Source organism: Stegastes partitus, unplaced genomic scaffold (assembly GCF_000690725.1).
Source record: "Stegastes partitus isolate 25-593 unplaced genomic scaffold, Stegastes_partitus-1.0.2 Scaffold1766, whole genome shotgun sequence".
NCBI classification, from domain to species: Eukaryota; Metazoa; Chordata; class Actinopteri; family Pomacentridae; genus Stegastes; species Stegastes partitus.
This window is the reverse complement of record NW_007579497.1, coordinates 36,279-58,533: the sequence shown is the minus strand read 5'-3', so window position 1 is coordinate 58,533 and position 22,255 is coordinate 36,279. Positions and strand designations below refer to the sequence as shown.

The 22,255-nt window shown below is 42.6% G+C and overlaps 2 protein-coding genes across 2 annotated transcripts in view; both read left to right on the top strand.

Annotated features, from left to right (window-relative positions):
• crfa4 (cytokine receptor family, class I receptor 4) overlaps positions 1–5,108 on the top strand; it is a 31,337-nt gene extending 26,229 nt beyond the window's left edge. Inside the window, exons 8-9 of the mRNA XM_008302147.1 lie at positions 163–232; positions 569–5,108. Coding sequence (XP_008300369.1) covers positions 163–232; positions 569–1,240 — 742 coding nt within the window. The 3' untranslated portion in view covers positions 1,241–5,108. The remainder of the gene's footprint in view (positions 1–162; positions 233–568) is intronic.
• Positions 5,109–6,391: 1,283 nt separating this feature from the next.
• Positions 6,392–18,642, top strand: dusp27 (dual specificity phosphatase 27). The gene is made up of 6 exons (XM_008302146.1): positions 6,392–6,434; positions 7,999–8,143; positions 9,442–9,560; positions 12,251–12,482; positions 13,296–13,513; positions 15,368–18,642. Exons 2-6 carry the CDS (start codon positions 8,028–8,030, stop codon positions 18,175–18,177), a joined length of 3,495 nt encoding a protein of 1,164 aa, XP_008300368.1. The 5' UTR covers positions 6,392–6,434; positions 7,999–8,027; the 3' UTR covers positions 18,178–18,642.
• The last annotated feature ends 3,613 nt before the right edge of the window (positions 18,643–22,255 follow it).

Here is a 22,255-nt window from a genome sequence, read left to right as displayed (position 1 = left end):
GTCAACCAGGAAGTAGCAAAACCCTGGCTTCATTTTCTCAGTGCAGAAACCAACGGGTGACGTCACGGTAGCTACGTCCATCTTTTATACAGTCTATGGGGTGGACGGATATGTTTGTGTGCTGCCACTTCAAACTTTTCCTCTTCATGCTCTCACCCTCAGAATTAAAGAGTACTTCCTGCCGCCCGTTCCGAAGCCGCGGATCATCGGCATCGACCCGCTGCTCTTGAAGGTAAAACCCATGAATTCACTGCTGCTTTCAGGGACGTCTTCCAGCCATTTCTTCTGACCTTGTACTTGTGTTTCTTTATGTCACTGCTGGATTTCCTTCCACCTTTTCTCTTGTCATCCTCCTATTCGTCCTTACGTTTTGCTTGTCCCCTCTTTCATCTTTCTTGTTTTCATTATTATCTTTCCTTCACTCCTTCTCCCTATTTTTTTACCCTTTGTTTTAACATTTGCTCGCACTCCTTTCTTTCTTCTTTCGACTTCTTTTTCCTCCTTTAATTCACTTCATGTGGTTTCTTCTGTCCTCTTTTCATGTATCGCTACTCACCTCCATCCTCAGAAGGGGAACTTGGACGAAATCAACCGTCACTTCAGTAACTTCCACAGCTACAAATCTCCGTGCTACTACGAGGAAGTCTGGGACCAGGTAAGCGCTGACGACGCCTATCTCACCTCACTGAAGGACTGTGGCATCCCGGGCGGCCTCACAGACAAGCAGAAAGACACTTTCGTGGTTCCCTCTGACCCAACGCCCATGACCGCCCACCATCAGCTCACGACCCAAAACCCGACAGCGTACGTGCAGAGCCTGTCGCCTTGCTGCTCCCTGCCTCCCCAAGCCTTCACCCCATCGCTGGAGGTGCCGTCCCCGTGGCCGAGGCCGGAGATCGTGTCGCTGCCGGGGACGGACTACAGCATGGCCATCCCCGCCTCCGGCATGACTGCTTTCAGCACCAACCAAGCACCGCAGGATTTCTACACCTGCGTCCAGCTCATGAATGAAAGCGGCAAGGTGCATCTGGTGCCCTGTTTGCCGCCGGCGTACTGCCAGGAGTTCCCGCCTCTCCCGAGGGTCGATTTAGACGCCGCAGTGAAGGATGAGAACAGGAAAAAGCTAACTGACTACCAAACCATGAAGAATGTGATGAGCGGGCTGAAAGATGGCGGTGATGCTGAGAGGAGCGAAGCGGCTGTGCCTCTGCTGCCTGCTGCTGGTGACAACAAGGGTTGAATGACAGGAACTAACAAAAACATAAGACGTACTGAAACATGGACACTATTACTCAGATGTACAGACTCAGAACGTCTGTACATCAAAGCTTTTGAGAAGACTTTAAAACAGCAATGAATCTGCAGGACACTGACCTTGGAAGAGGCTTTTTGAGTTATCAGGTGCCTCGAACTTGAAGTGGTGCAATAACAGCATGTTTTTCTTTGCAAAACTTCCTCTGGACCTCAACTGCTTTCTGTCTTTAGTGTCTCTGGTCATTGTTTGGATGCAGTTGCTCTGCGAGGGACCAAACCTGTTGTTGTTAAAGGTGCACTTGGCAAGATTTTACTTTAAAAATCCACATTTGCTGGAGTTAATTTTTGAGGAATCAAAAGTTTGGAGCAAAATTAAAAACTAAACTGGCACTGATGAGTTGAAGGGTACAGCCTGTCATGATTCATGTCAATGAAGGCCATCAGACTTGAAGAAATTGCAAAGTTGCCTCATTCAGCTTTGACTAAATCAATTTCCACATGCTGCGTCTCCCAGATTGTCTCAACAAAGCTTTTCATTCGGAGCCTTTCTCAGGAAAAAGGAAAAGTGCAGTGCTGTTTTAGGTCGAGGACTCCTGTTGCTTCAAGGCCAGACGACAAAGATTTACTCATTCAGACCCTCTTCTTGGTAGTTTCACACGAGACAATGAGTGTCTTCTAAAACAAAGCAGATGTGTTTAAATGTGCTAAAATGCAACCGCTAATATCAGCGCATCTCCGCTAACATCCATAAGATTTTCCGATTCAGGATGTGGGCTTATTCCATTATTACACATGCAGCGGCACCGACATGTGCCCGCTCATGAAGGGAGTAGCTGATTATCCTGAACATGAGTGGAATATTAATCTGCACACGGAGCTGTCTCCTTATCTTTCTCTGATGTCTCTGGTGGATTTTCAGTCCAATGGATTTATTCCAGAAATCCAAGGAATCAACAAAAAGTAACTCCCTCAGGATCATGTAAGCTGTGAATTTAAGTTCCCGCTGCAGAATATCAGCAGATGTCTTTTAATTCTGCTCAGGAGGTTAAATAAACGTCCACCACTGTTCTGATATTCCTGCATGTGTCTCGAAAAACTTTTAAAGAGAAAATACAAAGAGTTTTATTTTCAATAAATGAAAAGACTTTAAACTATTACTCCAGAAGTATGAAAATATTTTTTCTAATGGATCATTTTAGCCCTGCGCAACGCTATTACAAAAAGGTTTAGTATGTTTTACTAAAAGACTAACCTCAGGTAGTATTTTGGAATTCAGAGCAAAATTCTGACAGACATAAGTTAGTTTTAAATTTTTAGTTTGTCTCCCTCAGGTCCAAGGATTACTGAAGAAAAGGAGCTGAGAGAATGATTTTTCAGAATAAACCAAAATGATCTGTCCATCTGCTACTGGCTGGTGTTTGGTACCGGATGGTTTCACTCCTTGTGGTTCAAACTTTTCTTTAAATCTATTTTGTGCCATGTTTTCGGCTGCGGGTCGTGGTGGCAGCTAAAATAAGAAAGATCCCTGGCCACATCCTTCAGACAGATGGCATGAATAATCCTCGTCTTGATGTTCGTTAAATTTGAGGCATCTGCTTTATTGACTCTCTCCTGTACAAACTGGCGGTCGAGGAGGGTTCGGTACATCTGTGGATCTGTTGGATCCCACACCACAACGGAAACAAGAGGTTGTAGACGTTTCTCACACCTACCTCGAGTTGTCCAGTGTCCAGAGTGAATTGTCACTCGTGGGCAAGACTTCAACATGCTTGAACTCCTTTATTTGGGGGGGCATCAGCTTTGATTGGTTTAACTGGATTAATTCCAGCATGTTCAGTCCCAAACTTAGAGATCCTGATCCTCACATTTGATATCAAACTGCTCCCATGGATGCTGGTGGCCACAACTCTTGGTAATAAAGTATTTTATCAAGGTCCTGTGATAGTAAGCCTGTTATTTAGTTTCACATGTTGCCAAACACGCAGTCAGGCACCAAATTAAAGCCACCAACGCAGTTCGTTTTGGACTCTTGAGCCTCAGAGAAATATTGTAACCACGGTTTTGAGCTGTTTAGATGGTTCTTAAGTTTTCTACCTTCCATGTTTTTGTTGTCTGACGTGTAACTAAAACCATGTGTGTATCAAACTGCTCTGAGGTGGATTACGGTGCTTATCAGGGCACGGTGAAAAGCAATACGGACTTGGCAGAAGTGGACCACGAACTATAAAACTCTTGTCTTGATGTGAACACCTCCTTCGCCGGTGATACTTTGAACCAGCATTGATGATGTGCCGTCACTGTGCTTTTTCTCTCCTTGATGTTGCAGTTAGACATCGTGCTGTCGTCTCTTTTTTTGTGCCTGTACGTGCCTTTTTTTTTTCACAGTTTGCTTTTCCTCTTGTTGTGTTGAAATCTCAGCAGCAAACGTGCCACTCCTACACACCTACGAATGGATGATACACAATACGCACTCCTGGGCTGCGTTGAGCATGTATAGAGCCGCTGACCTTTTATTGTGACAAGTCAAGGTTTCATTGAAGCACCGAGCTGCACGACTTTATTCTTGTCAGACAAACGCACTGTGGATTCAATGCAATAAAGAGTGAAAAGGCATCGAGAAGTGTGCAGGGTTTATCATTTATAACTGAGAATTTAAAAGAGGTGGCTAAGAAAATGGAACGGATGATGTTTTAGTGCCATTTATGTGCAGTGGGGACATTAAGTGCCAATTAATGCAATGACTTGTGACTTTTATAGCTCTGAAAAACAACAGTGCAGGAAAGTCTTGGATCATTCTGTTTTATTTCAGCTTTCCAATTAGTCCTCTGAACTCTAAGCAGTTTCTCTGCATTTTTTTGCTCTTGTCCCCTTTTTCATTACTCTTTTTTTTCTCACTTCAATATAAAGTCCTGCAGAACAATCACAGCTGGAGAGAGAACTGTCTTCGTGCAGTATAACACAGTTAGGATGCCATTAATCTTAAAAAAGAGAAATGGGGCAAAGGCTTGAATTTCTTTCTTTATTTTACAAAATGAAAAGAAAACAATCGTGCAAAGTTCACATGATGCATTATTGTGAAGAAAATAAACCGGATTTGTCCTTGAGAGCAGCTCAGCCATAAATTACCTCTAAGTTATTCTACATGAGTGGATAAGAATAAATGGCTGGAGAACGTGATCAAGGAAGATTCAGTTTGCGGGACTGTTGGGTGTAAATGCTGAAGACAAATATATTGTATTTTCCTGCCACTATGTTTTCGTTTGAACTGATTTTACAAGCGATTTCCGAATGAAGAGGTGTATTTTTGGACAGAAGTGCTCGTGTTTGTCAGCTAGGTTAAAGACGGTTTGATTAGGAAGCGCTACACTACGTTTGCAGATATGTTCAGAACTTGTTATATGCAAATAATTTACCTCACAACCTGTCCACAGCCGTGTAGCATTAGCACAGCGCTACGCCGCCACATGCTGATAGCATTCTTGCTTTTTAGCTTGCGACTAAATGTGCCCTTTTGTTAAGTTGTGGCAATTGACCCCCTTAAAGAATAAAAAATAACATGTTTTATTTAAGCTAAGCTAATCTGTGGTTAGCAACATGTGACATGCTAGCTAGCTCCATGTTTGTTTGTACATCCCAGCTGAAGTCAACGAAAGAATATTGGTTAAATATCTCCTGAGAACTGAGAGGAAACATGTTTTCTTACACTTCCATATGCACGAGTAATGTTTTTTACTTTTGAAATTCGTATTTGTTCATTTCTCTATCGTTTATTCACTGAAGAATTGTATTGCTAAACATTTGTTGTCCGCTCAAAGCACTTTCCCGTTACGGTAAATAAAGTTTATTCACATTCACCTCGTCATGCATTTCTTTGCAGCTCAAAACACATATTTACTAACCGTGGAAAATCACATGAAACAAGCACACCGCTCCTCATTTTAGGTAAGTTATAATACGTGGCAGTAAATGAAAATGTTGTGCTGTTTTTAAAGGAAAACAAGAGTTCAGGAAGGTTTTAATGCTGCTTTATTCCCCGTTTCAGTGGCTAAACTTCCCAGTTCATTTTGGAAGTCTTAGACTCGAGATTATGACCTCATAATGTGTGTGTTGTGTGACCGTGTGACTTAAATTAGCTGTGTTCTCCACTGGTTATAAATAGTGCAGATGATTGTCAGCTGAGTGCAGATAAACACACACAGCCTTTGGTCTCAGAACACTGTCGTAAACACGCTACTGCATTAAAAAAAAAAAAAAAAAAAGGATTAGCTGCTTTTCTTGGGTTGATGATCTGAATATCTTCAGTGATGACAACTTCTGGTGTTTTACAGACAAAAGAAAGAAGGAAAGGAGTGAGAGAAAAAGAGAAGGGTAGAAATATGGATCACATGACTGGAGGAAGAAAAGGAAGGATGGAATATTAATGAAAAGACTGATGGAGGAGAATTCTCTTCTGTCTCATTAATATTTACTTCCGGATCTGTAGAAACCAGATCACAGACGGACAGAAAATCCACTCGCGTCTCACAGCTTTAGATAACAGAACAAATCTGACATGTGTTTTGTTGTTGTTGGGTTTTTTTTAACCTCTTCTTACATCGCAACTGATTGGTTAACGTTTCCACACAGAGCTCTGTGATTGGTCAAATTAGGAAAGTGAGGACAACTGATTTATCTGTGGTACTCATCGAAAGGAAGGAAAGGAAAGAAAACAAGGATGAAAGGAAGGAAAGATAGAAGGAAGGATTCAAAGAAGAAAAAAGGAGGAAAGATGGAAGGAAAGAAAAAATGACGCAAGGAAACATGAAAGAAGGAATGAAGGAAATAAAGAAGGAAGGAAAGAATGAAGTAAACATGAAAGGAGGGATGCAAGAAAAGGAGAAAGTGATGAAGAAATGAAAGAAGGAAGGAAGTAAAGAAAAGAAAAAGGCAGAACAGAATTAAGAAAATGAGGATGAAGGACAGGAGAAATAAAGGCCAGAGACATTCTGGATGTAAAGAACACTAAATAAACACATGAGTCCTCCTACAGCTGAAGTACTCGAGTAGAAGTACTCGGTTACCTGTGGCCCGGTGTCGGGTGTCACCCCCAGGCCTGCTGGGGGAGGCGGGGGAGGACCCGGTCTAACTTTAGGAGGCTGTGTCAGTTCGGCCGCCGCCGGCTTCAGAGGAGCACGCTTCAGGTAAGGACACACACTCAATCACACACTCAATCACACACACTCGCACACACACACACACAGGTGGGAGTGTGTTTTGTGCGGCGCGAGCAGCCATGTTTTGTGTTTCCAGAGTTTTCACACGTCTGATCAGAGCTGCTGTTGTGTTGTTCAGAGCTCGGAGCTGTGAGGTCTGTCAGGCCTGTAGGCTGAGGCAGCTGTCGTCGCCTTAAAAATAGACCTGCTGGGAGGCCTCATATCACACACACCAACACACACCGACACACACTGATACACACATTATACACACACATTTACGGCGACATCACTGTGAAACCTGCCTGGCTCTTTCTTGTCTTTATTTTATCCCTCTGCTCTGTCAGTCGATCAATAGCTCTGATTGAAGACTAAATGTGAGGTCAACCTGTTTAACTCAGCGTTCTGTTCACCGACAGTCGAACCTTTGGATCAGCGCCGACAGAGATAACGCAGGTCGCAGCTGAATGTGACACAAAGTTTAAAAAGGGATACAACTTGGAAAGCTTCTTTTACCCTTTAGGCTGATTTTTTTAATCATGACACTGATCTTTTAATAAAGCCATCAGTGTACAGGAAGCAGAGATATTAACATTTCCCGGCATTTGAATATTTGCTTTGAAGTCGTTTAACCACAACAAACCACATAAATCCCTCAAAGGCATTTAACCTTTAACAAGATTGCTTTATTTGTCATTGAGCTGTGATGATTTAAGATTCAAAACTTGTCTTGTGGGAGTTTTTACTTTCAGAAAACAAGAAAAGTGTCTAAATACAGCTGATCTTTAATCCCAAAGCAGATCTGATATAAAACCACCTGTGTTTTAACAGTGTTACGGAAGCAGGGACGTAAAATATGCATTTAAATATTTGAAATATTTGAAGTTGTTATAACCACAGCAAACCACGTAAATCCCTCAAAGGCTGCAGCTGCTCAACAGGCCAGTTCAACTTTAGCAGGACTCCTGTGTGTGTTGTTTCTCTGTTATGATTCAGGATTTTAAATTATTTTCGTGGTAAAATATCAGTGTGAGCTTTTAACTTTCAGGACATGAAGAGAAAACTATCTTACATGAAGCCATTTGTGTTCTTAGGGTGTAGTGGAAGAAGGGAAATGTGCATTTAAATGTTTGATTTAAAGCCGTTTAACCACAGCAAACCACATAAATCCCTCTTATCACATCATAAAACTGTAATGGCAACTTCAACTGACAAGATGTGTGTTTCAGCAGCCGTACAGTTCTCCTTCGACGGACTGGCATAGCTGATGCTCTATTTCTGTGGTGAAAATCCCCAATAAATGAGTGATTAATAGAACTATGAAGCCCCAGTGATATGTCATAAGGCTGCTGATACTGACAGTAATGTTGTTTTACTGTCATCGGTGCTGGTAGCAGCAACAATACTGATGACAAAGAGTCCATCCATCCATTCATATTGGAAATGCATCATTGCTCGTTTCTGCACATGAAACGAAGCCGATAAAACCTGCTCTTATTTGATTTCTTTCTTAACGTCAGCAACATGGATTAAAAGGATTTTTTTTTTTCAGTCTCAGCTGCAGGAAGGGAGGAGGTTGCCATGGCGTCAGCCAATGAGAGCGCTGAGCCCGGCGATCAGACGGTACCTGAGGAGGAGGACGAGGAGAAGAGCGTCCGAGGAGTCCAGGCCCATTACCTCCGCTGTCCCTCCCCCAGGTAGAGAACATGGAGGCTGCTTCGGTTCACAACTGACACAATAGTTTTGGAGCTTTATTTTACCCTCCATATTGAGCATTTATCAGCTGAATTAAACCAAGAGGAGACTGAAGGAGTGCTGATGTGGACAGAGCAATGCATCACAGTGTTTTAAAGCTGCAAGATGTGACATTTTTCTACTGAAATATGCTCCAAGAATGACATGTTTATAAGTCACAGAGAGAGAAAACCCACTGAAGGTAGTTGACTACGAATATGTACGCCGTGTCTTCAACAGTTTGTCTCATTTCTGCAGCCTGATTTGGACAAAGCTCAGTTTATGGGCCTTTTAACTTCTGCTGGTTAATGTTTCAACTGAAGAAGACATTTGTGCTGCTAAATTTACAAGCATAGATTTATTTATTTGCATGAAAACAGAAATCCAGAAGCAGCTTTTAACTTCATATTTGAATAAACAAATCTTTAAATTTGACATGTTCTTGTTTGATATGTTGAAATCGTCGCAGTTTTACTGGATTTTCTGAAACAGATATTAGTTCAGCAACTTGTTTCAGCTGTAAATAAATGATAGATGCACAGCAGGGGGCGCTACAGAGAGGTTAGAGTTATTAGAGCATCTAATAAACCGCATCCTAATTGTGAACATAAGGTTTACTTATAAGAGTTTTCGACTGTAAACTTCTTCCCACATTCATGTGTTTGTGCCCCATTTGATATAAACTTCAGTATTCTGTGCTGTGACGCAGATCAATATAAAACATGTGATATTTCCCGTTTCTAATATGGAAGTATTGAAGCTCTTTTGTAGTTATGTTTTCATCCCTGCTTTTGCCAGAGTCAAGAAATAACTTAAATTCAAAAGACATTTGTTCAAATAAACTTTATTATTCTTGGAATAGAACAGAAGAGCCTAAATGGAATAGAAAACTTTCATTTTACAGACTCACAAAGGAAGATTTTTAGATTAAATTAAACCCAGAATGTGTAGAGCCAGAGGCTGTTTCCCAGAATAATCAGCAGACGGAAGAAAAGTGTATTCATTGTTCGGTAAGGTCACAACTCAGTGTGACTTTATACCCTGAACTTTACCAATTAAAGTAGAGACATTGTAGTGAGAAGAAAAAGGGAGAAAATCATTTTTACACACTCACACCGTTTAAAATTATATGTTTAAAAATCTGCCTTTTTCATGCTTGTGTTCTGTTTTTATCTTTCGTTTTCACACAATGCTTATACAATGCAGGCAGTCGCAGTAGTCAGAGCTTCTTCTTCTTCTTCTTCTCCTCTTCGTCTCACAGTTTCTCCATGGCGTCAGAGTCCAGGTTTTCCATGATCTCTGGATCTGACGCTGCCAGCATCTTCATGGAGCCCATCCACCTCTCATCCGCCATCGCCGCCAAGAAGATCATCAACGAGGGTGAGGCCAAACGAAGACATTTCAAAGTCTAAATTAATTCTACAGTTGAGCACAAACCCCTCGTGATGTTGTTTACCGTGCGGCTGAAAGAGCAGTTTACCTTCAGGCGCTCGCTTTTAAAGAGCCCATATTCTGCTTTTTGTGTTATCCTTGTTTGTGCATGTGAAGGTTTGCAAACTTAGAGAACCTACAGACTACAACAAAGGGAGTTCCTGAAGAAAAGCTCTGCTCCTTACCTGCCTCAAACGCCTCATTTGAAGTCCAGGTTCTTCCTCCGTAACTTATCTACATCGCCATGTAACTCATTTGCGTAATTCCTGCCGAGCAGCTAGTTTGGCCCCAAACCAAGAAACTGGAGCTGCTTCTGTTCGAGCTCCACCTCTCTGTCTGTCCTGAGGTTATTAACCGACGCTACCTGGTTGTAGTCAGACTGGCTGGCCAATCAGAGCGCACTGGGCTTTCCAGGAGGCGTGGCCTGAAAGAGACAGGAGCTACAATGGAGCGTTACAAACAGAAGCTGAGAGCAGATTGAGCAGCAGTGTTTGGTTTTTGAACATTAAAGCATGTAAACGTATTTTAACAGAATCCAAAAATAAAATAATGAAGCTATACGTGAGCAGAACGTGGGCTCTTTAAAACAGTGTGACATCTTGTATCTAAAACGATACCGCATCTTCTGAGGGCCTCCACATGAACTTTAAAGTGAAGCTTTTTCATAAATTCATGGGGGAACCTGAACATAACCAGACCGGCACAGACACAAGGGTGATTACACTGGATCTAAACTGTGATCAATTAATTTTCTGAGCCACAAAACCCACAAGCGGGTTTAAAAGGGCAGGTTATAAATGAAAAATCATCACAGTTACAGCATTTCTAAGAGTCAGAATCAATAAAAACAGATGGAATCATTGGATTTTCAGCTGTCTGATGGACCTAATAAATGAAAATCTCTGCTTAAAATCCTGATCAGAATTAATTTATTTTACATGTCTTGTTTAGGGCTGCAGGGTGGCGCAGTTGGTAGCACTGTTGCCTCGCAGCAAGAAGGTTGCCGGTTCGCGTCCCGGTGGGGGCACCGGAATCTTTCTGCGTGGAGTTTGCATGTTCTCCCCGTGCAGCGTGGGTTCTCTCCGGGTTCTCCGGCTTCCTCCCACACAGTCCAAAAACATGTTGAGGTTAATTGGTGATTCTAAATTGTCCATAGGTGTGAATGTGAGTGTGCTTGGTTGTCTGTCTCTAAGTGTGGCCCTGCGATGGACTGGTGACCTGTCCAGGGTGTCCCCTGCCTTCGCCCTAAGTCGGCTGGGATAGGCTCCAGCCCCCCCGCGACCCTAATGAGGATTAAGCGGTGTATAGAGGATGGATGGATGTCTTGTTTAAAGTTTTAAACTAGCACCACATTCAGGACAAAAAACTAAAAACTGGCACTTTTTACCACAAGTATAAGAGGCCATGAGAAACTTAAATTGCAAATAATTAAATATTTACAGTATGCAAAGCCTCTTTTTTCACTATTGGTAACACGTCAGGACAAAATGTCGTACATGTTAGATCTAGTTTTTTCACTTTTTGTAAAATAATAATCAACTGTGTTTCCATAGAGGTGCAGGACTTTATATTGCAGTGAAAAATGAGTCCACATGATCTTCCTCTTGCCTCAGACTTCACAGTTTCTGCCATGAACACAAAAACTTCTCGTGTTCAATATTCAGTCTTGTGACGTCTGCTTGGCGTTAAACTAAGTTCCGCAGCCAATCTGTCCTTTAAAGACGCTGTGAGGGAGTTTTACTGATGAATAAAAAAACATATCGCTCTGCTTCTTTACCCAGCAGCAGTGAATCATCATGTGAAGATTTCAGGATGTGCAGGAGACACACTTAACCTCATTCAGACGCAGCGTGTGAAGCAATGAAGTCTAATCTGGTCAAACACTCCTCAATTGTGGCAAATCCACGTTTCATTCCAGACGGAGACGGAGCGGCTGATTGAGGAAATGAGCCGATACGACACTATCGCAGATGATCAGATCTCTCCTCTGACATTACAGCACAGCCGACACATGGTTCATGATCATCAGCTGGTTTCTGTAGAGACTGTTTACACACCTGCGGGCTGAATACTGCAAGAGGTGTGTTGTAGCAACTACATTATTTTAGAAAATAGTTCAGTTGTCCTCTATCATTAATAGAACTGTTAAAGCTCAGGTTTAGTATGTAGGTTTCTCAGGTATAATCACACCTTAAATAACACGACAGTGTTTGGTCTTGTTGGTTTACTTTTATGACATAAATCACCATCGTTGTTACTGGAGGGCACTTTGGTGCGCAGACATGCTGCATAATAATGATGTCAGTTCTTGGTTGTACCCCAGTTTTAGGCTTAAATTTGGTTGATTTTCCAGACAAAAAACTTGAACCTTTTGAACCCACCGCAGGGTTTTGGGGTTGAGGCGTTCATCATCATGGATTCCCTAAACACTTGTGTGAAGTGGAGTTAACTCTCAGCCCAAACTTGTCCAGGTTTTCACCTTCAAAATCGAGCCAGATGTGGGCCACAGCTGGTTCCCATGTGGCCGAGCATTCAGCCGGGGTTATCCAGTGGCTCCCTGGTTCTGGCTGCATCATTTAATTCTTGATAAATTCCCAACAAATAAATCCTGACGATCCTTGGGGATTTTCTCTCCTCAGAGCTGCCGCCTCGTGGTGTTCGCACCGAGTCCATCCCCGAGTCCATGCTGGAAACGGCCGAACAGCTGATGGTGGAGGACCTTTACAACCGCGTCAGGGACATGATCGACGACCGCAGCCCCTACAACACACCCTGCGTGCTGGACATCCAGAGGGCCATGGTGCAGGACCGCCTGGAGGCTCCCATCAACCCCGTGGACGAGGTGTGGCCCAACATCTACATCGCCGAGAAGTGAGTAGAAAAGAAAACCATGAATTGTTTTAATTTAATGTGTTTTTAGGAGTTCTGGATTCAGTGACGATCATTCATCATTTACCTGAAAATTTCAAAAAGACATATGTAGCGAGGTTTGGTTTCACTTTACTGCAACAAAACATTCAGTGTCGTCGACATAGAGAGTTTGTTCACAGGAAAATCTAAATATCCTCGTCACATTGGCCATGAGTCCTGTTACATTTTGTGGATTTTCCTCCAATCCTTGCAACACCGTCAGACCTGTAAGGAGTCCCTGAGACAATGTTTAAGTTTTTTTTTTCCTTCATAGTCTCTCCAAAATAAAAGCCCCTGTAAGAGTGAGTTCACCGTGAACCTGCAGCTGGAGATGAAGAAATGTTCCCGGATGTTTCCAATCTCAAAAAAACTGCCTGTCACTATTTCTTATATCGTTATACCAGAATCTGTGCAGAACATTGTTGTTTATATGTAAACACATGCGATAAAGTTAATCTCCACATCCACAGGAATCTGTGCAGGATAAACATTACTTCTGTGTATTTTTTGTTCATTTTTATTTTGCACGGATGCTCCTGACACAAGACTTGTCTTACCTTGCTTTTAAATGTTAAACAGAGTTCTCAATTGTCGAAGATTAAAGATACTTCGATTACCGTGGCAACACTATATAAACACAGTATATTATTGCAAAGTGTGGTTCCAGTATTAAGCAGTAAAACTTTATATTCTGCTGTGGAGTTCTGTAATTAATTATACAGTAATTAACAGCTGCCAGAATTTAGAGGAAATTGTTTGTGTTTCCTGTCTCAGGTCTGTTGCGGTTAACAAGGCCCGTCTGAAGCGAATGGGCATCACACACATCCTGAACACGGCTCACGGCACCGGAGTCTACACCAGCCAGTCCTTCTACGCCGGCATGAACATCCAGTACTTGGGCATCGAGGTGGACGACTTCCCCTACGTCGACATCTCGACGCACTTCAGACCCACCGCCGAATTCCTGGACGAGGCTCTGCTGACTCACAAAGGTGAGCGGAAGCTTATTTAGTCCGTCCTGGAGAGAGTTCGCCTGCATGAAGTTTGTTTTTTAATGAAGGTGTGTTCAAACCACAACAGGACCTAAAAAATGTGTCATCTCTAAACACTCATTTATTCTAATTGTGTGGTTTTATTTAACAATTACATCGAAGAAGCTTTTGATTTCACTTAAATGACCTATTATACGTATACATTTCAAGTGTTGTTTTTTAATTCTCCCACACTTTGTATTTTATTTCAAGAGATCAGAACATTTTCAGTTGTATACACTGATTTATTGCCATCATTTTAATTTAATTCATTAATAAATATGCCAAAGCGGTAAGGATGATTAAAGGAAATTCAAACTTTTAATACAGATTTATGTATCAGAACTTATTTTTGTCGTCTTTTTTTCCACTTCACACTTATCTGGTGACTCTTTGAAACAGTACGCAACAGTAAAACGCTGCTTTACACAGGATTAATAATCTGGTCACGTCAGACTTTATAATATATCAGTGATGGGAGATATTTCACTGCATAATAAGTACTTTTATTGCTTCTGTCTGCACTTTCGTTTCAGTAAGATAGTAGATGAGGGATCTAAGTTATAATAGAGCGCTTTTAAATTGTTATATTGATGAAAAAAGCAGTTTAGTGTTTCCTCCGAACCACAACATTCCAATTTTCAATCTCACACTTTAGTATTTAGTTAGACATATTCATGAGGGTGTGAACGACAGGGAGCCAGAAGGAGCTGTGATTTTTTTTTCTTTCCATTTTCCTACGTCTTCATCATCATGGATCGCGTGTAAAATTACTCCACTATTGATGTTTCATTCATGCGTGACGGTGATTCATCTCTAATTCGCTTTAATACAGATACCAGTGTGCAGTGCTATTGTTGCCAAGCGCCTTGATTTTCCATCTCGCGTTTGTAAAACAGTAAATAACGTATGAACCGCAGCGCTAGGGGAACTTATTCCACAGAGGAATGGTGGATTCGTTGAAGCGTCAGTCTCTCTCTCTCTCTATCTGTCAGTTTGGTTTTATGTGTTTTTATGATTAAAGTGCTAGAAATAAATGCAAAAGAATGTGCTCCCCTGAAAATAACATTGTTTGCACTGTGGTTTTGCTTTCAAAATCAAAAAAGTATCCCAAAATTTTTATCCTCACAGATATAAATAAACACTTTTAAAACAGACTGGAAGCATGTCACTGACAGGAAAATGAAAAAAATGTTCGTAAGCGTATTAATTAAAACAACTACTTCAGCTGCATACAACCGGTTATCACTGTATTCATTACCTTATAATGACATGTCCTCGTGAGTTATTTATTTATTTATTGGCCTCTTAATTAACAAATCTTCAGTGTTTGGATTCTTGGAATTTTTCTCTTCATGTCCAGAATCCACACCAGGGACCCTGCACAAAGCACTTATTTCTCCAGATATTTTCCAGCTGCATGTTCCCAGGAGGAGTTTAACAGTTCTCAAACAGTTAATCTGTAACAACATATCAGTTTCTTCGAAGCGTTTTATGGGTAACAGAGGTCATCCGTGTTCCTGGAAGATGATGATACAGTCACAGAGTCGACTGTGTCTCTTATTCATCTACTGATTTACTAACTAACCCTGTGTCTGCAGGCTGGGAAGCCAAACTGGCTGATATTTAGTTTGAGAAGGAAAGATAAAAACACTCTGGTATGTTTTTTTTGTAATATTATGCATTATACATGATGAGAAAAAAGACAGGTGAAAAGTTTTTACTGCCGCTGAGAAGTATGAGGAAATGTCAGCGATATGTTTGGATGTTGTTCAGTAAATATCTCGGGGTGATCACTGCCTCTTTTGCTTTCAGGGAAGGTTCTTGTGGTTTCCATGATGGGCGTGAGTCGCTCTGCCGTCCTGGTGGCGTCATACCTGATGATCTTCCAGCACATGACCATCATGGAGGCCCTGACGTCCATGAGGAAAAAACGCGCCATCAACCCCAACGAGGGCTTCCTGAAGCAGCTGCGAGAGCTCAACGAGAACCTGATGGAGGAGCGCGACGACGACGACGAAACGCTCAGCCAGTGCTCCGTGATCGACGCCCGCACCCGCGCTCGCATCTTCGGCGAAGGCGGAGACTATGACGACGATGACGACGATACGGACAAAGAGGACGAGCAGAGCATGATCGAGGTGAAAGCAAACTCCATCATGATGGAGGAGGAGGAGGATGGAGAAAGTGTGATGAGCAGTGTCGCCTCCTCTGCTGCTGCAGCGCTGAGGAATGGGCTGACCAGAGTTCAGAACGGGCCGGACAGCCAGACTGGTGGTCAGGAGGAGCTGGTTCTGCCTGAGGAGGGCGACGAGGAGGGCGACGATGAGGACGGTCTCGACACCATGATCCGCGAGTGGCAGCGGAGAAACGAGAAATACCAGAACGACGAGTGGTGGGAGGCGCAGCTCAACAGCGACGCAGAGGACGGGGAATCTCTTGCAGGAGGTCGTCTGAAGAAGACAAAAGAAGGTGTCGACGGCGACGTGGAAAGCGTAACCAGTGAGGATGTACGAGCTGTGAAAGAGCGATTGAAGCGTCGCAACAGGCGTCCACCCTCAGATGCCATGTCCACCTCCAGCTGCACAAGCTACTCTGATCTTTGGAAGCAGCGGTTGAGGGAGATCGAAGAGCAAGCTGCTGCTCGCTACCACAAAAAAGAAGACGATGAAGGCAGTGAGAGCACCGCAACAGAAGGCGAATCAGGAAAGAAGAAGATCGACGATGAAGTGGAAAGCATCATCTCAGACTCCAGCTCCATGTACAACTTTTGCCAGAAAAATAAGGAGAAGATGACGCCTTTGGAGCGCTGGCGCGTCAAGAGGATCCAGTTCGGCTGGAACAAGAAAGATCGTGAGGATGGAGAGAAAAGTTCTATCGGCGACGGAGAGAAAGGTGACGGCGAGGGAGAAGCCAAGGCGCCGTCCTTCCAAGATGTCAACCTGACAGCATATCAGGCGTGGAAGCTGAGGCAGCAGAAGCGTCTTGGGGAGGAGAACACGGATGAGATTTTGGAAATGAGCCGTGGTGAGGACTCTGCAACCATCAAAAGGAGGCAAAGACGCGAGGAGCTTCTGGAGCGTTCGAGGAAGACTTTAGAAGAAAGTCAGTCGATGTGCGGCTGGGAAACCGAGAGCTGCGTTAGCGGTGGAACGATACCTCTGTCGGCCTTCTGGGCAGGAGCTGGCGTCACGGGGCCGCCGAGCGTGGCCAACGATGACAACATGTCCATGCTCAGCGGTAGGTCTTCTGTCATATCTTCAGTTTCACAACCTCGCAGCACAAGATCCTCACAGTCTGCAGGCCTGATCAATCCTGTGCCACCAGTTCCTCCCATCCTCCCAGTTCCGACTGTACAAGGCCCCGGAGGCGAACCAATGGTCAATCTGTCCAGCATCCAAAACTGGATCGCCAACGTCGTGTCTGAAACGATCAAACAGAAGCAGAGTGAAATGAGCCTGCCTCCTCCTTCACGTGCTGGTTCTGAACTGAGCTTTGGTGGTGCATCAAGCGTGATCTCGGGTCGCGGTGGAGACGATGACAAAGCGTCCTTGCTGAGCGGTGCTTCCTACTCCAGCGCCCTGTCCCAGGGTCGCGGCAGGGCAGCGTCGGTCCTCTCGGCCGGTGGGTCAAGCAGCGTATCAGGTCTCAGTGGTCGAGGCTCGGCCCTTGGCTCCACCCTCGGCTCCAATCTCGGCTCTACCTTGGGCTCCAAGAAAAACAAGATCACCACCACCAGCGTGCCTCTCTTCAGCCTCTTCCAGGACCAGGTCAACCTGGGCAAACTAGATGCCATGGACAAGGAGATTAAATCTGAGATGAGGGGCAAGATGGCTACCTACGAAAAGAAGAAGATCCTGGAGGATAACAAGCGCAGCACTCTGTACAAGAAAAAGAAACCAAAGGAAGACGAAGACGAGGAGGAGGAAAGAAAGAAGAGAGAGGAGGAGTTTCTTGAAGAGGCAAAGAAAAAGGAGAAACCCAAGAGGACTTACGGCCTCTCCGGGTGCCTCAATCTGAACCCAGAGCTGGAAAAGGAGAAAAACACGAGCATCGACGACTGGCTGCAAAGTGTCAGGCCTCCTCCGAGAAAACCCGCCTCAGGAGCAGAAGCTGGTCCTACAGAGGATCCATACGATGATCTCGATGCCTCTGCTTCAGAATTTGATTTCTCGAGCCGCAGGGCCTCCTATGCTGCAGAAGACGACGAGGAAACCGCATACGGCGTTACCTCAAGATACAGATCAAGGCTTCACGAAGATCTATCAGGTGAAGACGCTGAATATTCCTGCAACGGGTTCGCTCAGTCCCAGAGCTACAGCCGCGCAGGAAGGTCGTACGCCGCTTACGACGAGAGCGACGAGGGAACCGAGAGCTACAGCGACTACTCCACCAAGAGAAAGTTCGCTCATCAGTCACGATATGAAAGCAGCGACACAGAAGGCAGGAGGAGCAGGAGGGAGGAAGCTGACGGTGAAGACAAGGAGGACGACATCGCGACCTTCATTGCCCAAACCAGGCAGAGGATCAGAGCTCGAGCTGCAGCCGAGGCTGAAGACGACGAGGTCCTCGCTGCCTGGAGGGCGCAGCAGGAAGCAAAGTCACAAAGTAGAGGTGAATCGTAGGAAAACAATGACGATACTCTGGAAATTAGAGCTGCAGTAAGTGTCTGTGCTGCTGCTAGTTTAAATAAAACTCTTTTTGTGTTTCTCAAGAAAGCTAAAACATGAAATATTATCTGAGGATCATTGTGACATGAACTAAGAGCTCTTTGTTCTGCACTGGTGTTTAAAAAAAACCGCTATAATAAGCCCTGTTGTGAGTCGTATTCACACTCATAGCTAAGATATGCACTTTCACCTTCTCATCAAGCACCAAAACTTTACACAAAATAACATTTGGAGCTCATTTTTATCAATAATCACTATTAATATACATACGTTATCCTTCAATTAAGATTTTATTTGCACCATTTTTTAATGTAAAAATGATCTTGAATTTATTTAGTGCATAAAAATTCTTCAGAAAATTCTTTCAGATTTGTACTGATACAAAATTTTATTGTTGTAATAAATTCAGAAAAACATCAAGTTGTGGTTTTGTTGTTTAATTTAGTGGCATCTCGAGCGGCTTCATCAAAGCAGAATTCCAGCACACCGTAACACACAACAGAACGCATGAAAATACGACAATAATTAACCAATTGTTAAAACTAATTAAATATATTTACCCGTGAGGCACTGAAATTATAAATAAATCCAGTTTAACACACTCATATACGATATTTTGGATGGTATTAAGTTTAAACACAAGAGGAGCACATCTTGGGCAAGTGACTCGTAATTCTGCTTATTTAGAATAAGTTTCTCAACACAACCGGCTGCATTTCTCAGGTTACACTGCCACATAGTGGACACTGAGCAGCATCTAAAATAGAAAGATTTATTCAGCCTCAGTCACATTTCATGATGTTTTTGAATATTTATGAGATTTCCTTCACGGGAAACTCTTCAAATGTAGCTTTGCGGGTGTAATTGTGGCGATGACATAAACGGTGACATAATGCTGATACATGTGAGACTGTAACACACATAGCAGCTTAATGTAAAGCTTTACATGCCGCTGTGGGATAAACCACAGAGGGAATGTTGATCTTATATGTACAGTCAGAGGCAGAGTCAGAGAAAAAGCTCAGCCGAGGAGTTTGTATAGAGTTTTAATATTCGTTATCACACTGGTTTGGCTCATTTATTTCACTTATCTTGCAGTGCTGGATTAAATTTTATTGGTTTTTGTCATTTGTTTGCGTGAAGCGGTTGGATTTTGAAATATGCTCCATAAATAAAGACGATCATTCTGATGTATTAAGGAGCAAACATACAGAATATCAACATGATCGACTTGATAAAGGCTTTTATGTGGGTCCTGCTCAAACACCCGATTATGATTTGAATGTTTTTGTGTTAACATCTGGTTTTGTGTGTCGTCATGAATGTGGTTAATATCGCACCGCAAAATACTAAATACCGTAAATAAGCCATACTTTATAACATTAGTGTGAAAAGCTGTCTGTGCAGGAAATTAATGGGAATTATTTTGTTTTCAGTATATTTCAGTTGATCTATTTGCACTTTTTCACCCTAAATAAAATATAGTTTCTCATCTTAATTTTTACATGAGATCATCTGTATTTTTGGCTTTTTAAAGTTTAACGAGAGATATTTAAGTGTGTTGTTTTTTTGGTTTTTTTTTAAAAGAAAAAAGAAAACTGTGAAATTACCTTTAAATATGGATGTATAGAGTTATAGTAAAAAATACTACAGTTTAATCCTGCAGATAAGTTTTATTATTAGGTGATTTTATTGGGATTTTATGCTGCTGGAATCGTATGCAAGAACTGCAATCAGGTAACTTAACATAGAAATTTTATCTGTCATATTTATAGATTTTCTTTAAAAGTATATCCACCTTTAAAGTGATTAGATTTATGTTTAAAAATGTCAAACCACTGTTATTAAATAAATAAACATGTTTACAACAATATAGTATTAAATTGAAATAATAGCAATATCAATATTTGCAACTTTACCAAAAAAAAGTTGTATCTTTCATGGATCCTAATTTTCTTCAGTTGTTTTACATTAGACGTGTAACTTTATAGTTTATTTTTGTTTTCATGTATTTCATTTTTTTCTTTTACAGTGTGAATACTTTTTAATGTTTCTGTTTTACAATTCTAAACTTGCACACTGAGTGAAATCCTGGAGGATTCCAGCGAAGGCGCTCATACCTGAGAGATTAAAGTATTACCAGTTTGTTCACACACATGAGGCTGAAAACGTGGCCTTCAGGTCACCAGACTGTGGATTGAGAAATGACGTGTGCTGCCAACGAGCATTAATGAAATCCGTCTCTGGTCGTGTGTGAGTGCTTTCATAGCCAGTTTGGATCCTGCTGGGACAGATGCAGGTTTGCTTTTTCTTTGTGTGAACCGATCGGTAGAAGTTTCCTGCAGGATGGCGAGCTGGTGGACGGCTGCAGACGTCCTGGACAATCTGGACCTGGAGCAGAACTCCATCGTGTCTCGAGTCATTCAGGCAGTTGGGCTGTTTGGAGATATTCTGTCATTAGAGGACACGATGGAACCGATGCTGATGGAGGAGGAAGAGGAGGAGGAGGAGGGGAAAGGTGTTCAGGAAGCAGGGGATGAAGGAGAAGAGAAAGACACTGAAAAGACGGAAGAGGAGGAAGAAACAAAGACTGAAAAACAGGTCGAAGAAGAAGCTGCACTTGAGAATGGACGAGATGAAGAGAAAGAAACTGAAAAGGTGGATGAGGAGAAGATGCGCGAGAATGACGAGGGAGAAGAAGAAAAGGAAGAAAAATGGGAAGAAAATGTAGAAAGGCAAGAAGAGGAGGTGAAAGAAGAAGACGAGGTGGAAGGAAAGAGCAAAGCAGTGACGCAGGGAGACAAAGAAGAAGAAGAAGAAAGGAGGGTTGAGAATGAGGAGGATGAAGAGGAAGAGACAGAAAGACAAGGAGGAGGAGGAGAGGTGGAGAAAAAAGAGGAAGGAAAAAAGGTTATTCAGGAAGACGACAGAGCGGGACAAGAGTTCAGAAGTGAGAGTGGAGGAGAGGAAAAAGAAAGTGATGAGGACGAAGAGGTGGACGAAAAAAGATCTCACGAGGAAGATGAAGAAGCAGTAGGAGAGAATGAGGAGAAAGGAAAGACACAAGAAGGAGAGACAGAAGAAACCGAAGAGAATCAGGAGATTGAGTCAGAAAACGAAGAAACTGATGAGAAAGATAAAGTGACAGCTGAAGAAGAGGTGGAACAATCTGAAGAAAATGAGAAGAATGAGGAAGATGAAGAAAGACAGGAACAAGACAGAGAGGCGGAGGAAGAACAGGTGGAAACAACTAAAGAGAATCAGGAGCTCAAGTCTTCTGAGGCAGGAAGTGAAGAAGTGACAGCTGAAGAAGAGGTGGAAGAATCTGAAGAAAATGAGAAGAATGAGAGAGTAGAGAAAGGAAAAGATGGAGAAAGCAAGGAACAAGACAGAGAGATGGAGGAAGAAGAGATGGAAAAAGATGAATTTAGGTCTCATGAGGATGAAGAAATAGGAAAAGAAGAATGTAAGGAGAAACAAAATGAGGAAGAGGAGACAGCTGAATGTAAAGAAAAGGAGGAACTTCAAGCTCATGAGGAAAAGAAAGAGAATGACAGAGTAGAGACAGAAAAAGAGGAAGATGAAGAAAGAGATGCACATGACAGAGAGACAGAGGAAGAAGATGTCAGAGAAATAAAAGAAAAAGAAGAATTTACATCTCATGAGGATGAAAAAGTAGGAAAAGAAGAATGTGAGGAGAAAGAAAAGGAGGAAGAGAAGGAGACAGTCGAATTTAAAGAAAAGGAGGAACTTCAGGTTCATGGGGAAAAGAAAGAGAATGACAGAGTAGAGACAGAAAAAGAGGAAGATGATGAAAGAAATGAACATGACAGAGAGACTGAGGAAGAAGAAGTTGGAGAAATAAAAGAAAAATATGAGGGGAACGAAAAGGAGGAAGAGAAGGAGACAGAGGAAGAGGAGAAGGAAGAAATCCAAGAGAAGAACCCGTTTAAGACTCATGAGGAAGAAAAAGAAGGAAAGAATGAATGTGAGGATGACAGAGTGGAGGAAGAAGAGGAGGAAGAAATCAAAC

Coding starts and splice junctions, on each gene's coding strand:
- dusp27 (XM_008302146.1), top strand. CDS start 8,028: ATGGCGTCAGCCAATGAGAGCGCTGAGCCCGGCGATCAGACGGTACCT. Junction 9,561..12,250: donor CAAGAAGATCATCAACGAGG/GTGAGGCCAAAC, acceptor TTCTCTCCTCAG/AGCTGCCGCCTCGTGGTGTT. Junction 12,483..13,295: donor AACATCTACATCGCCGAGAA/GTGAGTAGAAAA, acceptor TTCCTGTCTCAG/GTCTGTTGCGGTTAACAAGG.